This window comes from Cnephaeus nilssonii, assembly GCF_951640355.1.
Source record: "Cnephaeus nilssonii genome assembly, chromosome: 9".
NCBI lineage: Eukaryota > Metazoa > Chordata > Mammalia > Chiroptera > Vespertilionidae > Cnephaeus > Cnephaeus nilssonii.
In genome coordinates this window covers 43,803,602-43,821,911 of record NC_137080.1, presented here as the reverse complement: position 1 = coordinate 43,821,911, position 18,310 = coordinate 43,803,602, and the positions used below count along the sequence as shown (strand labels likewise).

Genomic DNA, 18,310 nt, shown 5'->3' with positions numbered 1-18,310 from the left:
TTAAGAAGGTTTCTTGGAACACTCATGAAGATGTCTCAATAATGGTCTACTGGCTGATGCTTAAAATTTGCTATTAGATATTTATTTATTCGGCTTTATATAGATGCCTCAGAAAGGAATAATATAATAAACCTCATCTGTTATTTTTCATTGATTCATTTTACTAGCTCTTTTTCCTAGAGCAGTGATTCTCAAACTTCAGCCTGCATCAGAAGCACCTGAAAAGTTTACTAAAACACAGCTTGCTGGGCTCCACCCCTCAGAGTTTCTCAACTTGTAAGTCTAGGGCGAAATCCACAATTTCCATTTTTAACAACCCGTCCACCCTTGCTGAGGCTGATGCTGCCAATCAGGAGCCCATACTTTGAGAACTAGAGCAGTTGTTATCTGGAATGAGAAAAGCTAAATGAATCTGGTAAAAGGGTACCACAGAAGAGATGGAAAACCACTGAAAAGGAAGGAAACTCTCCAAAGACAAAATTCACACTTTTCCCACCAGCTGACCTCACTGCATATGTTTCACTAAACTACTCCCATTCCTACCAAACTGCTTGCTTCCTCTCAGCCTCCTTTTGGGCACCCCCTGTTCTATAAACCCCATAACACTGGAGAGCCACAGGGCTTGGTCTTCAGGCTGCTTCTCTATTAACACACATGCTCTAATGATTTCATCCATTCTACTGACTCTAGATTCCATAAGCTGAGGACCCCCAGTCTCCAGCCCAGACCTCCCTTCTCCACAGACACCCAAATCCAGCCATCTACTTGAAACATCCACTCTGATAAAAGACAGGCATCTCAAACTAAACATTCCTAATTGCTGCCCCTACCTACAAATCTGTTCCTTTCCACCAATCATCTAAGTTGCTCAGGCTAGAAACCTAGGTGCTATTCTTGACTCCTCTTTTTTTCACAACTCATATCTATTCCATCTACAAACTGCAATTGTCTATCTTCAAACTACATCCTCAATCTGACCTTTCATTACCTCCCTCTTTCAAGCCATTATCTTCTCTCACCTAGGCAATTACAATCATTTCCCAACTGGTCTCCTTCCCTCTAGCCTCCACCATCCTCAAAGCCTATCCTTATGTGATATATTTGTTTATAAGTACTATCTATTTTTTCCCACTATGAAGATACCAGCCAGATAATCTCTTCATAGCTTAAATTAGCTGATGCCATGCCTTTACTCAGAACTCTCCAATGGCTTCCCAAAGCCTTAAGACCCAACATGACGACAAAAAATGGAACTCCCACTTGACCCAGTGATCCCACTTCTAAGAATATATCCCAAGAAACTAGAAACACCAATCAGAAAGGATATATGCACCCTATGTTCATAGCAGCACAATTCACCATAGCTAAGATTTGGAAAAGCCTAAGTGCCCTCATCAGAGGAGTGGATTAAAAAAACTGTGGTACATCTACACAATGGAATACTACGCTGCAGTATAAAAGGAATTCTTACCATTTGCAACAGCATGGATGTTAACGGGAGAACATTATGCTAAGCGAAATAAGCCAGTCATAGAAAGATAAATATCACATGATCTCACTCATTTGTGGAATATAATGAACAACATAAACTGATGAACAAAAACAGATCCAGAGACAGAGAAGCATCTATCAGACCATCAAACCTTAGAGGGAAGGTAGGGGAGGGTGGGGGTAAGGGGGAAAGATCAACCAAAGGACTTGTATGCATGCATATAAGCCTAACCAATGGACACAGACACCAGGGGGGTGAGGGCATGAGTGGGGGGGGTGGGGGGGCAATGGGGCGGTAAGGACACACATGTAATACCTTAATCAATAAAGAAAAAAAATTTTAAAAAGACCCAACATGATCTGACTCGCCTATCCTAACATCATCACCTTTCATTCTTCCCCTGCCTTTCTCTGCTTCAGCTGCAGTGACCTTCTCTGTTCATCAACTTGCCAGGTTGGTTTCTATCTCAGGGCTTTGCACATGCTTCCCACTGGCAGGAATGTTCTCCCTGCAGGACTCAACATAGCTGCCTTCCTCCCTTCATTCGGGAATCTTCAAAGAGTCCTTCCCTAAACACTCTCACCTGTTTGTCCTGCTTTTTTTCCCCTTTCATTCCCTAGCATTATGTGATATATTTGTTTATAAGTACTATCTATTTTTTCCCACTAATATTTATGCTCCATCAGGGAAGGGATCGTGTCTGTCTTGACCACACCATAGCCCTGGCACAGAGAAGGCACTGGGGAAACACTTGCTGAGCAAATGAAAGAGCCATCATGTTTGCCATAGAGATAAATACACTCTGCAACATTTCTTACCATCCTCTTAATTATAGCAACAGAAATTAAGCTGATTCTAATGATAGAAATTTGTTTATAATGAAGGTCCCATTGAGTTGACAGAGAAGAGGCACAAACAGAAAAGATATTATACTGTAAAATGCCATGTAGTGGCTCTAAATATTTTCCTCTGGTTTTCAATTAGCCCTCACAATAAAATGGCACCCTGCATTTGTTATTCCTTTAACTGCTTTAATTGGAGGAATAAAATTGACACCCACTCTGCCCTCTTTCTCCTGGGCTTCAGCCTTCCAGCATTCCTGAGCTGTAATCCTGTGGGGGTCCATTACCCAAAGCCAGCACAACAAATACTTCACTTTGTCAGGGCTGTAGTAAGAGTTCAACAGCTAATGGAAATGCTGTGACTTCCAACACTATTAGTCCTTAACAGCGTATAAAAATTAAAATGAAAAGCCTTGTGTTGCATTTTGGTTAGTTCTGGAAAAAAAAAAAAAAAGAGCTGCTCTTTTCCTGTCATCTATTTGGACACCAATAGCAATTAATGGGAGTGTTGAAAGAAGTAAACCTCATGGGTTCTCACCTTCAGCAACCAGAACACATTACAATCATCCCAAGTACAAAGAGTGAAATGAATGGCTGAAGAGCAACAAGCTACAACCCCATGAAAATGCTTACAACCAAGGATTCTATTTTTGTAATGGTTTTCAGTGGGAGGCAAGAAACAGCACATTCTCAGATTGCATTAGCAGAGAATGTTACTATTCTCTGAGAGATGTAAAAAGTGGCAAGGGACTTGGGTTTAAAAGTACAAACACAGAGAGAATCCCACCTTAATGGGTACCATTATGACATCCAGTTCAATAAAATGAGGCTGTTTTCACAGTCTGGCCAGCCGCCTATATTAGCACAGCTTTACTGATGTGGATACAACAAATTCTGTTTGAACAAGAAATCCCCAAGAAAAAAAAGATCCTTTCACGGGCTCTATCCAGTTAGCAATCAATCAAAGGGAAAAAATCCTTCTAGTAAAGACAGCAGCTCCCATTTGAATCCTGGTGAAAATATTAGATGTTCTGAATAAAACGTTCTATTTGTGGTGCTTACCAATGGCTGTTTTGTGAAAATGTCATAACTTGATGACTAAACTGGTGAAGGGGAGATAGGGTCGGGCCTGGGTGAGTATATCACATGTCCACTGACTAGGTTCTGAGTATGCTCGAACTGTGAAGCAACCGAGTCATCTTGTAGAGACCCCATATTGGACAAGAGAGTAAACTATCTACAGACCTTTGCAAAATCTCTGCAAAATGTCACATTACTTCCTAAATATTTGGTGGAACTACATGAAATTGCCAATATTGGGCTATGGACATTGAAGTCTGGGCTCTGGATTGGTATGTCCACTCATTAGCTGTGCTGTATTGGCTAAGTCTCTTGGACTCGCTGAGCCTCTGGCACAAAGTAGCAACCCTTCAAATGTGAGTCCCTCTTACTCCCCAACCTAAGTATGGCAATGAGCAAAGGACCTTCCCACCCCTCCTTCAGCTTGGAGCTGACAATCATCTTGCAGTATCTCCAAGGCACAGCAGAGTGAAATGAATGGCTGAAGAGCAACCATTTATCATTTCACATAAACTGATGAACAAAAACAGATCCAGAGACAGAGAAGCATCTATCAGACCATCAAACCTTTATGTGAGGAAGATGTTACCATTACCTGCATTTCAGGGATTAAAAAAACAAAACAAAAACAGAGACAACGAAGGTAAGCAATTTGCCTAGTCACAGAGCCAGTGAGTGGCAGCAATAGGATTTGAACAGGCAATAGACCCATGCCTGGGAAATAGCCCTTATTTTAAAAATAAAAAAATAAAAAACCTTAAAATAATTAGCAACATTTAAAAATATAATAAATCCACAAAAACTTTTGAATCTAGATTAATTCTTCAATTAAAAAATTTCTGAGATTGATAATACTGTTAGAAGTCAACCCCCAAAATATGTAAAATTCCCATTCAACACAGAAAAAAAAAAAATCACTCAAGCATAACACTCTCTCTCTGGCTGAGGTAATGAGATACACAGGACCTGGCCCATACACTGTTGTCCTTGTGAGCATTAGACTCTTTAGCCTGCAGCCAGGTACTGTACTGCCAATCATGATCTCCCTAACACACACGTGCGCGCGCACACACATACACACACACACACACACAGGTATACACACCCAGGGGTTTAGCTCCTCCCACTGACTCCACCCCCTCCCCACCATCTAAATGGAGGGAAGTGTGACCACACCTGGAAGCTTATTCCCCAGGAGTGACCCAGGCGGTGCCAAGCCACTTCACACCCTCTTCTTTCTAATTGTGGATGGAAACTTTTACTTCGAGGAAGGGATCTCAGTCCCAAGCAAGCCTACAGGGAAATCAAACAAGGATTCACCTTACACTTGTGCTTATTTCTTCTTCCTGCAGATACTATCTTATTCGTTTCGATGTTCCCAGAATTTGGCACATGGTGTGACCCATGACAGGTGCTCAATAAACCATTTATGGATGCTGAAAGACCTACCAGTCCTAGTCAACTGAAGAAGGATCTAGCAGTCATTTCCAATGTAGCAGAATCATTCCTGATTTCTCATTCACGGGCAACCCTCTGCCTTTCTAAGGCTCATTAGATTCCCGCCTCTAGTCCAAACACACAGACATTGATTTTAGTGTTTATTGGCAAGCTAAAAATTATTTTATTTCATTTCACTGAAATAACCACCTTAATAATTTACATTTACTTGATGTTACTTTGTGTTAGGCACAGTGCCAAGAACCTCACACATTATATTTAATGTTCCCAAAGTCTCTGTGAGGAAGATGCTACCATTACCTGCATTTCAGGGATTAAAAAACAAAACAAAAACAGAGACAACGAAGGTAAGCAATTTGCCCAGTCACAGAGCCAGTGAGTGGCAGCAATAGGATTTGAACAGGCAATAGACCCAAAGCCCAAGCTTTTAACTAATATGCTATGTTGCCTAATAAAATGTAGTGAGATCTCATTTCATAACACATTTTTCAAATACCTTGTAATACCGCCCTGTGTTAATCAGGGTTTCAAACATCTCACTAACAAGCCTAGGCTGCATCATATTCTAATAACAGTAGGATTATGATGTCAAACACAGCACCAGGGAGACCTTCTTGTCCTACAAATCTGGAACCAGCTGTATATGTACTTTGCACCTCCCTCTCCTTCAATCTGGTCCTAATGTATACCTCACATTTGCTTTCTACAAATAATTTTTAAAATACAACCATTATACATGTGGTATCACTGTATATTCATATCAATAGATTTTTACATTTAATTCAGATGTATGGGGATGCAGCCATAACCAGTCCATGCAGAGGAACAGGGAATGCATGCAAGGCTCCATTGAACACCATCAAAAATAGCAGCATTGCATATTCTACTCACTTTATATAATTACTGGCATTGGTAAACTTGACAAAACACTGATTCCAACTAAATTAACCTTAGAAATCTGACAGATGCTTAGTTTCTTAGAACCTTCTTTTCCCAGTAAAGCACCAGGCTTTTGGTAAAGGCTGGCTTACCTCCCTCCCAGCAGAAATCTCAGCTCCCTTTAGAGTACACAATGACAGCTGTGAAACACAGGGTGAGCTTAACCCAACTGTGGAAACCACCACACACAAAAACCACAATCCTTATAGGTGTGTGTGTTGAGAGACTGACAATGAGGGAGAAAATAAACATTTAAATTTGTGGATTTGAGGATATAGAAATTCAAGTAAAAGAAGGAATTATTCATCCTCTTCCAAAATATTTCATTTGACATCACATAATTGGCAAGTGCTAATAGTTAAGGTACTTTGAGCACTCACTTTCTGGCAGGTATAATGTAATGCCCTCCTCAAACCTTAAAAATTGGGCACAAATGTCCCCATTTCACAGATGGGGAAAAAGAGGGTCAAAGGAATGGAGCTGAGCTCAACATCTCACAGCTCTTGCACAGCAAAGCATATCCAAACCCGGATCTGTCTGACACCAAAGCCTATGCCTTTTCCTTGCAGGTTTATTTGCATGATACTGTGGGGTTTTCTAAAAACAGAATCTTGATCCTACTGCAATATAACTTCCAGAGTAAAAGTCACAGATGGTAAACAGATGGTCCAGACTCAGCCAGACATTCCTCCTCATCCCCCTCAGCCCTGCCATCACCACGGACCACCTCTCTCCCCTACCACCTCCCTGGACCTCGGAACGCCTGAGGCAGGGGAAAGGAAGTAGTGAGAATTTACTCCTTCAGACTAGGCAGAATGTTAAATTCCTCCATTGATAGGCACTCAGGTATTTCCAGGTTTCATCTAAACTCCACCAATCCTTTCTACAACCAATCTTTTCGGCTTAAGCACAGACACCAGCACTTCAACCCAAATGAATTTTCTTTCACCACCTGCTTATCTGGAAAGATGTCACAAGCCAATGAGAACAGGGAGCAGAGAGGAGGAAAGCACTGGAGAAGGAGCAGCCTTTTACTCAATTATCAAGATAGGCATTATCCACCACACACACGCACGCACGCACGCGCGCGCACACACACACATGCACCTGTACTAAACATAAAAGGGTGTTTGCCCCATGCTTTTCTAGAGTTCAAGGAAAGCCACATTGGAATTTGTCCATCCAGGCACAAGAACATGTATGGACCCTGCCTTCAAATTAAGGTAATGATCCAGGATTTTCCATGATGTGACTCAAAGATCAGAAGACTTTCCCTTCCAACAGCTGGGCTAAGAGGAAGCCAGAGATGAGTGATCAGGCTGGTCATTTAGCACACACCAAGTGGCCTCCACCCAGAACTAAAGCAGAGGTCCTGTGAGTCAGCGCCCTCCAGATCGGAACAACAAAGGAAGAAGTGGAGGCCCCAGAGGCCTGGGGAGGGGAAAGCCGCAGAGGAGCAACCTTGCCAAAGGACCAGAGGATGACACACCTACCCAGAGCATGTGGGATGTAGGGAAGCTCTCTATCCCCAGGCCCTGAACAGAGTCCCCAGGGTACAACCTCACTAGCCGTTCTCCATCAAAAGCAGAAAGGGGCCAATTCTGCATCCCCAACCACACATACGGACACACTTCATCTGGGAAATGATCCACTGTCACAAGAGGTAATTTGTGCCTAATCTGACCAAAAAAAAAAAAAAAATTGACATGGTTTGCCAATCTACTGACATTTGTTTTAACACATTTGTTTAAAAAAAACATAGAGTATTAAATCTGGTTGCAAAAATAAAATTATTCGCAATAATGTATCTGTGTAATCTAAAGGCAAACAATTCAGTAAAAAACCTAAAATTTTTGCAGGCCACATTTTTTTCTTACTAAATGAAAATGTCCTTAGTGATACATAAAAGAAAAAAATATTTATTCTTACTTGACTATCATTGAGAAAATAGCTTAGCTAAATGTAAACCACTAAATTGTCAATATCTGTATATACTTGTGAAGCAGCAACACAGAGGCAGCTTTTTAATCTTCCATTATAAGATTAAATGAGAGCTTACCCAGACGTTGGGTGGACTGATCCCTATAGACCTTATTCACTTAAACTCATCCCTCTCTCCATACATTTTCTCCCCTACATTTATCCCTGACTCCCACCTCCAGACAGAATCTCCCGATACAATAGCAGTTGACACCCTAGGCTTTAATCCTAGTTTCACAAATTACTAGGCATATCTGACTTCAGTTTCCTTAATGGGGTGTCTAGAAAAATGGGAGATGTGATCCCTGCCCAAACCACCCTACAGAACTGTCAAAGGAGCAAATTAGGTAACAAATGTGAAAATACTTTGAAAGAAATATATATATGGCATTTGTAAAAAAGAAAAAGTACAAAGTTTGAGCACAAATAATGAATTCAAAACTAAATACAGACCATTTTGATGTAAAAAATTATAAGTAAAAGTGTATGGGGATAAGATTATTTGAATGAGTACTAGTATTATGTACTGTAAAACAGACTAAACCTCCCAGCTCTTTCTTTTAATGAAGTGTTTGGTAGTTATAAAATTGCTATTAATTACTATTAATGGTTTTGGTTGTTATAAATTACTATTAATACAAATGTGTCTTCAATTTGTTCCTATAATGATTCAGTTACATCTGAAAAGGACAACTGCAGCTTTGATGTTCAATATTATCATAATAAAGATCAAACGCAATTAAGGATTAAATCTAATTTATGGGTATACATTTGTTCATGATTATTATTTTTAATGATCAAAAAATTAAATCTATGCAACATGAGCTCCATAGATTCAAAGCACGAGAGTAAATTATTTTATATTTTGCTGTACTTGCTAAGTCAAAAGGTGCTTTACTTGATATTATTTATAATATAAAAGAGTGGTTTTGCCAACCAGAAAAATAAAATATATTTCTGCAAGTATACATATTTTTGGTCAAATCTTTTAAAAGATTTTCTAAAATGTCTTAGGAGTAATAACAATAATATCACTGGACATTTACATTAATTAAAATATTTTTAAATGCCAAATGAACTCAGCACTATTACATTGAAAGAACAAACTAATATGAGTATAGCTTAATGTTTGTTGCTTTATGATAAGAATATGTAAGGTTTATATTCACAGAATTTGTTAATACTTAACACCCTTTTAATTGTGAAAATTACAATGGTTTTTTGCAAAGAAGAACAAAAATTATGAGATCTGAAATAATTACAATGTAGAGACTTTTGTTTTTTCTTTTACATGAAAGAAGTATGTCTCCTTTGGCATTTGCCCTAACTTTTCAAATTCAAAAGGGTTATTTAGTAGAAAGCAAATATTATATAGACCACTAATGTAAATTGTCTCTATTCTATTCTTTGCAACACTGAAATAGAAATTTTAATTCAGAAAATTACTTCCTTCTCTGTGATCAGTGAATCACTCTAAAACAGTATGAGATTACAATTGTGTTCCATCCTGAACTTAGAAAATAAACAAGCAGAGAGTGTTTATTTTTACCAACCAGAAAATGATTGAAGATATTAAATCTGTCCAATTCCAAAATTAACAAATCACTCTTGAAATCTTCTCTCTCTCTTTTACTTTTCAGGCAGAATATCAGAATTGTATTAGCTTATAATTCTCCTTAGGAGAATTCACTAATGTTTACTATATCCTATCACTACAGAAGACCTCTCGCAAAATATCGTCTATCAATCAGCCTAATTGAGGTCATATATCAGTGAGTACTTAATGAATTACAGTGGCAGATTGTTTTTAATGGCATCAATAAATGCTCTCATGTTTATTTTTTCAAACTTCTACATACAAGTGTCCTCATAAACAGTACAGGACTGTAGGAAAATATATCCTAAGAAACCCGAAGCACCAATCAGAAAGAATGTATGCACTGCTGTTTATAGTAGCACAATTTACAATAGCTAAGATATGGAAACAGCCCAAGTGCCCATCAGTAGATGAGTAGATAAAAAAGCTGTGGTACATTTATACCATGGAAAACTATGCAGCAGTTTAAAAAAAAAAAAAAGAATCTCTTACCCTTTGAGACAACAAGGAGGGACCTGGAGAGTATCATGCTAAGTGAAATAAGTCAGTCAAAGAAAGACAAGAATCACATGATCGCACACATATGTGGAATCTAAGTAACAAAATAAACTGATGAACAGAGTGGGTCCAGAGACATGGAAGCATGGAACAGAGCGCGGAATCTCAGAGGAAAGTTGGAGGAGGGTAGGTGGATGGGAGGTAATCATATATGCATAATCCATGGACACAGACAATAGGGAGCTGAAGGCTTAAGGGGTGAGGGGAGCAGGGGCAGGCTGGAGGGAATCAATGGGGGAAAAAAGGGGGACATACGTAATACTTTCAACAATAAAGAATTATAAAAATATATAAATAAATTAGATGAATTTTTTCACAAGGAATTGATGTGTTTAAAATAGAAAAGAAGAAGAAGAAGAAGAAGTGTGGCTGGCATGGGTCAGTGATTGAGCGTTGACCTATGAACCAGGAGGTCATGGTTCAATTCCTGCTCAGGGCATATGCCAGGTCGTGGGCTTGATCCCCAGTGTGGGGTGTGCAGGAGGCAGCAGATCAATGATTCTCTCTCATCATTGATGTTTCTATCACTCTCTCCCTCTCCTTCCTCTATGAAATCAATAAAAATGTATTTTTTAAAAGAAAATTAAAAAGAATAAAGTATCATGATGTTTGTAGCTTACTTTGGAATGATTCTATGGGAGAAAAAAATTCACAAACAAATAGACACACATAAGTAGAGAAAAATTTGCTACATAAAACAAATATGGTTTATATTATAGATAATGTGTATACAAATATTCATTATACTATTCTTTCAACTTTTTGTATGTTTAAAAAAAATTGCTTAATGTTTTAAAAATGTTTACACCTCATTGGTTTATCCTTAAAAGTATATTTTAAAGTGTTATTTTTAAAACATATAAAGTTTAAAAACACAAAGAGAATCAAGACTTTTCTAGAAATTCCTTTTCATAGCTTATTGGGTGTTTCACATTTTCAATTTTCTTCACACTAAGTAATAATGTTTTCTATCTGAGTTGGAACTAATGTTTACTATTAATTAAACAAACCAAAGAAAATATGAATGCAAGAAACTTACTTAGGTTTTACACCATATGCTTTCCTCTCCATATTTTTCTAGACATTCCCCAACATTCATTGTTACTAGACACAACTCCATTAACCTATCTTCTTGAAAATAACTAGGGAACAGGGGCTATCATACTTAAGACTTATTTTTCAAAGCCTGTGAGCACCAAAATTTGTAAGATTTTTTTTTTCAATGTGGCACACAAAGCTAATAAGGCATGTTTGTCTTATAGAAAATTATGAACTGGCCAGTTTTTTCGGTTTGGGGTTTTTAATGGGTTTGGGGGGTTGTTGGTTTGGTGGGATGGAGGGTTAAGTTTTAATTTTTTATATATATATATTTTTATTGATTTTTTACAGAGAGGAAGGGAGAGGGATAGAGAGCTAGAAACATCGATGAGAGAGAAACATCGACCAGCTGCCTCCTACACACCCTACCGGGGCTGTGCCCGCAACCCATGTACATGCCCTTGACTGGAATCGAACCTGGGACCTTTCAGTCCGCAGACCGACACTCTATCCACTGAGCCAAACCGGTTTCGGCTGGAGGGTTAAGTTTTAATGAAGGCTATAGAAGCCTCAGGGAACCTCAAGGACCCAGAGAAAATCTACGAGAATCTTAAAAATTCAATCATAGTGTCCTACTGCTCTCTTCCCCAGAATTTAAGAACACCAAGATTCTGTATGGTGGTCACACAAAAGCCAGTAAGACATCAGGGCATACACCACCTACCTCTAAAATTCCTATATTTGCTGTTGTAACTGCTGATTAATACAAGGTTACTAAGTATTTCTATTCATTATTCCTTTTGTTAGATAATGCCGATTAATTTTTCTAGGTATATTTTAATGTATATATGCATAGCCTGGGGACACAGACAATAGTGTGGTGAAGAAGGCCTGGGGTGGGGCAGGGGCTGGGTGGAGAGGGGCAAAGAGGGGGAAAAGTCAGGACTCTGTAATACTGTCAACAATTAAAAAAAAACAATAAATTTAGCATCAGGAATTTAAAATATGGGCTTCTTATAAGAATGTAGCTTCCACCAAAATGTCACACTTTCATTTGACAAATGCTTATTTAAAATTCTCTCTACTTTCATGACATGAAAAATCCCTTCAAAATGTATGCTATTAAAATGTCTAAATTTGGAAAACATCTGGTCTGTAAAATTATTTGGGGGGCTTGTGGTTCTTTAAGTACATTGTTTGAGGTAGTGTATTTGGAAAGAATTTACTTATCATTCTCAGGCCTGAGAACTAGCCCTGAAAACAAATGTATGCGGTAGTTCACTGCTACCATAGAGAATCAATAGTCATCTATTTAATTTGCTAAGACAATGGAAATTAGTAACTTCCAGCCAGATGTGTGATGTACACATCAAACAAACTGCAACCTGTTCATTATGAAAATCCTGTCGACACACACACAGAGCCACTTGATGACATTTTATCTAAGGCAGTTTCCACATTTGCAGCTATAAATATTGTCCTAAGAATTTTTATACAAAGATTTGGAGCTGAGACTCATAAAAGGGTAATCAATTTCAGCTTTTCATCTTGTGTGCCTCTGTGTTTATTTCTATTTTCATTTAGAGGCATAAAACATTCAGAAAAACGTGTGCCCTGCTATTTTTCCTTCTGTAAATCATTTATCCTCATTACATCTTTTTAATCTGATGTAAAGTTGGTAGCCTAATCCTGCAGCTCTGGAGAAGTGTGTAAAGTGAAGAATGACAGAGTCAACAGCAGACAGAAAATACACTTATGCACTGGAAAACAAAACAGAATATTCCAAAATGACTCCAAACATAAATTAAGTTTACCCATTGGGAGGTCTAACTTGCATTCTGATCATTTATATGGGTCTGTGTGACTATATACCCTGCTGTTTGATAAAAAATGATTTCTAACCACAGGCACCACCAGAGAACAGAGTGTATGTTTAATGCTTGTGATGCCTCAGACATACAAAGCACCTTCTTAAAGAATGTCCATTTCCTTTCCATGGTAAGCAGACATAATTTTTCACTCTTTAATACTTATGCTTCACAGAGTGGCTTATTTTATGAATTATGATTTGCCATTTTCTCTTATGCTTATTTTAATAATATGAAACGCTGCATTCATAAAATGGATGATTTGTTTCATGATACCCAGAATATCACTGTTTATGCTCTGTATTAAAATACACAGCCTTTGTGCTATTACAAAAACCTAATAGTATTTATGTTAGCACTATTTGCTAACATGAAAAAAAATAAAACAATTCTTAGTAACCACATTATTCTTAAGCACTGAATTTTCATCTAAACTGAATTCGTTTTCCAAGTCTATTAATTAAAATTTCTTATTAAGCAGGCACAAATTAAATAGCCTTATTGCCAAGCATAATATTTCCAACTACTACATTTTTAATCGGCAATTGAAAAGAACGTGGAGTGAATCCAGTCCTCACCATCTATCGTCTGATTCCAAAAAGCACCACTTAGCCAACTTCCTAATGCCAAGCTCGCATTTCTCCTAAGCACCTGGTGTGTCAACTGGTCCAAAGCAAATAACTCCTGAGGTACCCTAAAATCACAACCTCCACACAAAAAAAAAAAAAGAAAGAAAAAGAAAAGAAAAGAAAAGAGGAAGGGCAATTGCACACACAAAGGTTTCTTCATAAAGCCTTCAACCTTTTGACTTTCACAAACATTCTACAGAACGTGCTTTCTTCACCAGCCACCAGCCGCACACCAGACCATGTGATCAGCCCGCAGGGCCACACGAGATTATTGTTTCCGGAAAGAAGAATGCTCAGATGCGGCTGCCGTGGCCGGCCCGCCAGCCAGCCGCACCCGCAGGTCGCGCTGCGAGGCGGCCTCCTCGCCCGCCCGGCGATGCGGGCCCACAGCGCGGGAGCGGGGCCTGGGCACCCGCCCAGACCTGCGGCGTTCGCTGGGCCCTTTGCTTTGCGGAGGTTCACGTCAGACCCTCCCGGCCACTGAAACCCCCTTTGTGGTCCGGGGGGGGGGGGGGGGGGAATCACTCTCTCTGAACTCTTAACTTTGATTGGAGATTCTGGTTAAAATTAAGAACTTCAAACCCAGATTTGAAAAAGTGAAACAGATGTCCAGTTCGTTATCCATAAATGGCTCCGTACGTCCGACCCTTTCCTCTCTCTCTCTCTCTCTCTCTCTCTCTCTCTCTCTCTTTCTGCCGAATTAAGTTTTATTTAATGCAGAGTTTCCTTAGAAGGTTAAGAGAGAGAGAGAGCAGAGAGCAGAGAGCAAATATGGACTGTGGGCGGAAAACTCCTAAATCATCCTCGTCACGGCGAACGGGCTCGAGCCGCCGCCTCCCAGCGCAGGCGGCACCGGCGTCCACACCGGCGTCCCCAGGGGACCCCCGTCTCCGCTCTCCCGGGGGCGCCCGCCCCCTGCACCCTCGTCGCCGGGCGTGGGAGAAGGAGTCCCGGATTTGCACTCACGTGAGAACGTAGTTGACGCTGACGATACAGTGCGGCCTGGACGAGCGGCTGTTGTGCACGATGGTCGCGTAGCTCTGCACCCAGACCCAGCCGCCCTGCTTCGCCAGGAACCTGTAGTACTTGGTGGTCACCTGCCCCTTCACCAGCACTGGCGGAGGGAGAGACAGAGGCAGCGGAGGTGAACCAGCCCGCCCCGGGCCGGCCCGGACGCAGCCCCCGGCCCGGAGGGCGCGGGTCCCCTGCGGGCGCTAATCGGAGTGCGCCCGAGGCAGGAGGGGGAGACCACAGGCACCTTCCCAAATTCATGGACCGTGCCGTTAGTGTGCCGGAGCCCTGGGTCCCTCGCGATTAGCAAAGAGGGAAACGCTTAGTGTCGGAGGATTCCGCCCCCCCCCCCCCCCCATTCGATTTTCTAACCACGCAAAATGGGTCGGGGCAGCTCCCTTCCTAGCTCCCACCGGGAGGTGAGGCCCAAAGCAAAGCAACGTCAAAAGCTAAGCGCTGCACCGGAGCCACGTGGGCTAGCCTCCGTTCTTCCTCCCGCCTTTTGTGAGGCTGGGGGGCGGGGGGGGGCATTATATCCATAGGAGAATAAAACCCCTCCCAGGGAGAACTCCGCCAAGAAACTCAGAAATCCCCCCCTCGGCCCTGCGAGCGCCCTCGGATGCTGGAGAACCAGGATGGGGTCCGGGTTAGAGCAGCCGCTCGCAGGACCTCACCTACCACCCCCACCGGCTACCAGAGCTACCGACGGGCCTCGGGCTGGGGCTGGGGCACGCCCTCCCCCCTCCCCCACTGCTCCTCCTCCCCCGGGGCCTGGCCGGGGCGGAGCGGCCGCCGGGTGGCGCCTTACGCAGGTGGTGGGCGCAGCGCAGGTGGAAGGTGTCGCAGCCGTGCACGTGGTGGTACAGGGTCTTCTCAATCAGGTCCTGAGGTTCATACCCCGTCAGCTCCGCCACTCTGCGGAGAGCAGTCCCGCGGGATGAGCGTGGGGTGCGGGGATGGGCCCCACCCCACACAGCCACCTGAGACTGGGGTGCCCGCCCTCACCTCCATCAGTCACCCCATCTGCACAATGGGCTCCTCAGACCCACCAGGCGCTCTCCCCGCTGAACAGGGCCGCCCTCCCTCCCGCTATGGGGTGACCCTTGGCCGCCTCCCCCCTCCTCCTCCCCCCCGCCTCCCACCTGGAGTCCAGGAAGATGAGCTTCATGTCCAGGCTGGCGCGGAACATGAACATGTTGCTGTGCAGCTTGATCTCCGTGACGGCGCTGGGCGGCAGCGAGTGGCCCACGGCCACCAGGCCCACGTTCTGGTAGCAGCCGTCGAAGGGGGACATGTCCAAGCTGTACTGGCGGATCTTCAGGTAGCCGCTGCAGTGAATGACCTGCGGCGGCCGGCGACAGGGCACGGCTCAGCCACGCGGCCAGGAAGCCACCCAGAGAGGTGGGGGAGGGATTAAAACCTCGAGACCCAACTAGACCACAGATGCCCTGTGGGCCACGCCCCCGCGTTCAGGTGTCCCAGGATACCCGGGCCCCAAGGTGCTTCAAGGAAATGACTGCACCGCCTCACCGAACTTACCTGGGGACTTGCAAAAATGCAGAGGCCTGGGCCCTGCCAGCCCTAACGCACCTGAATCTCGAAGCGGGGCCCGGGGGCCTGCATGTTTAATCTCATTAACCAGGAGAACCACAGACTTGAACTAAAGCTTTGTTTCCTAACCTCTCTGGGGGGTCAGAATCTGACGCCCTGAGTAAACTCCAGGAGCCCCCTGGAGCGATGGACCATGCCTGACGCTTGACACATCCCCAAGACCCATGATGGGCCCCTGATTTGAGAGCCCCAGCCCCCAGGGAGTGAGTATCCGGACCCAGGGAGACTGTCTTCAAGCGTAGCTCCAGGTGTTCACAAAGGTCAACGACCTCGGTGATGCGCCCCCTCCCAGAGCTGGTTCACCACCCACCCAGGCGGGGAACGCCCTCCTGGGCGGTCCAGACCACAGGGAAGCCCCGCCCATGCCGCACGGGTCCCTGGTCCCGCCCCCTTCCCCTACACCAGGCTCAGTGGCTGGGACCCTCCCTCTCAGCCACGCACCTTGTAGCCACCGCAGGTGAGGCCCGCGTTCCTCTTGGCCAAGACGCACTTCATCCTCAGGAAGAAGGAGCGCTCGATCTCGTACTCTGGGAGAGAGGAGCGGAGGGAAGCACAGGGCGTGAGACAAGCAGCGCAGCGCCAGGGCCCTGCCACGGCTAACTGGGACAAAGCCACCTGCGGCCTGCGATGGGCCCGAGGGTGCAGGCACACCTCTGCCTTACCCTGGACAAAGTGAGAGTGGTAGGGCTGATGGGCCGTAAGAACCGCTGTCATCTCGTCGTGGTCTGCCGGGTGGATGTATTCGTAAATGCTATTCCCGGTCAGTTCTACCTGTAAAGAGGAGGGTATCACCATCTGGGCCTGGTGATGCCACATGGAGGGACTGGAAGATTAGGCCAGGAGGGCCACAGTATTGTGAGGACCGGAGCTAGAACTCTAGAGTGTACCCTAAGTTCTAATTCTCTGCTGATGCAGCCTAGCTAAGCCTTGGTTTCCTTATCCATGAAAGAAAATAATAGTAGTAGTAGTAGTTCCCTGGCAATATTCTGGTGAAGACATTATGACATAAATATGTAACCTATCTCCCTTGTTATTTGGCTTCTGCTAGGGACTCAAAAAGGTAGCTATTGTTTGGGCTTGGAGTAGAAGATAAAGGATAAGGGAAGTGGAGAAAGGGAGAGATCCAGCCCTCCTGCCAGCTGAGATGTTTCCAGTCCCAGAAATGCACATATAGAACCTTTGGGACAGCCAGCCCTCCCACCCCTCACCTCCTGCCTCCAGCTCTGGCTGTAAGCACTGAAGGCTAGAGTTCTAGACCACTCACCTACCTGAGAAAGACCCAGGTGGACTGAGGCTGTCTCTGAGATGTACATGATCTTTCCATCTGGGGCCACCACAAAGATAAAACCATCCAGGGTCTGGGAAGATAGAAACAGAGTTGAATGGAGAGCGCTCTGGGACACTGGGACAAATTGGGGTTAGGGGGACAGAAGTTAGAGATGCCCAGCCAGAAGTGCAAAGAGACAGAGTAGAGAGGGGATGGCAGGAAATAGGGCACAGAAAACCAACCCCAAGAGTCCCTCTTTTGTTTTTCCCAAATTTGAAAGCATCTGGAAAATGCAGCACACTGGAAGAGATTCAGAGGAAGAGATAGAGGAGGCTACTATTCTCTAAGATTCAGGATCCACCAAAATAGACAGAGCAAACCTATCTGTAACATACACACACAAATATTTAGGAGGGGGGACACAGTCTGCTCTAAGAGGTGAGTTAGGTTCTTGGAGTGATGAGCACTCCAAGAAAGAACCAGAGGTTTCTTCTGTCAGTCTTGGAGGACTCCATAGTGACAGCGTCTTTTAATAAAAATAATACCTGGGGTTTGGGAAATAGCAGGCAGTGGGCAATGTGAAAGGGCTGGCAGTCTGAAAAGTTGTAGACAGAAGGCAGATGGCCAGTAGCCCTGAAAAGAGTCTGGGAGAGGGGGATTTAGGAGATGAGAGGCTTTCCAGGCAGCAAGTCCATAAAGTAGTGCAATAGTGTGATGTGTGCGTGTTTACATTGATACATCAAACTGACAGGCTCTCCATGAAGGCAAGTCTCAGACTTTCACTGTCCCTTTATTTATGTGAATGGGGCTTCAATCCAGGCAGTGGAGACAAGGATGAGTCAAATTTTACTCTGAAGGATCTGGAAGTCCAGTAGAAGCATAAAGACTGGTCTAAAGATAGATATAATGACTACACAGATGAATAGACAGTGCTGTTAGG

At 43.3% G+C, this 18,310-nt stretch overlaps 1 protein-coding gene across 2 annotated transcripts in view; it reads right to left on the bottom strand.

The window, feature by feature from the left end:
* Positions 1-18,310, bottom strand: part of SIM1 (SIM bHLH transcription factor 1) — a 75,380-nt gene that overhangs the window by 43,536 nt on the left and 13,534 nt on the right. The window contains exons 4-9 of one of the 2 annotated variants that reach the window (XM_079781502.1): positions 17,372-17,461; positions 16,766-16,874; positions 16,545-16,630; positions 15,635-15,834; positions 15,301-15,407; positions 14,448-14,595 (exon numbers count right to left, since the gene is read on the bottom strand). In XM_079781502.1, coding sequence (XP_079637628.1) covers positions 14,448-14,595; positions 15,301-15,407; positions 15,635-15,834; positions 16,545-16,630; positions 16,766-16,874; positions 17,372-17,461 — 740 coding nt within the window. The remainder of the gene's footprint in view (positions 1-14,447; positions 14,596-15,300; positions 15,408-15,634; positions 15,835-16,544; positions 16,631-16,765; positions 16,875-17,371; positions 17,462-18,310) is intronic. The other variant, XM_079781503.1, reaches the window with a different exon arrangement.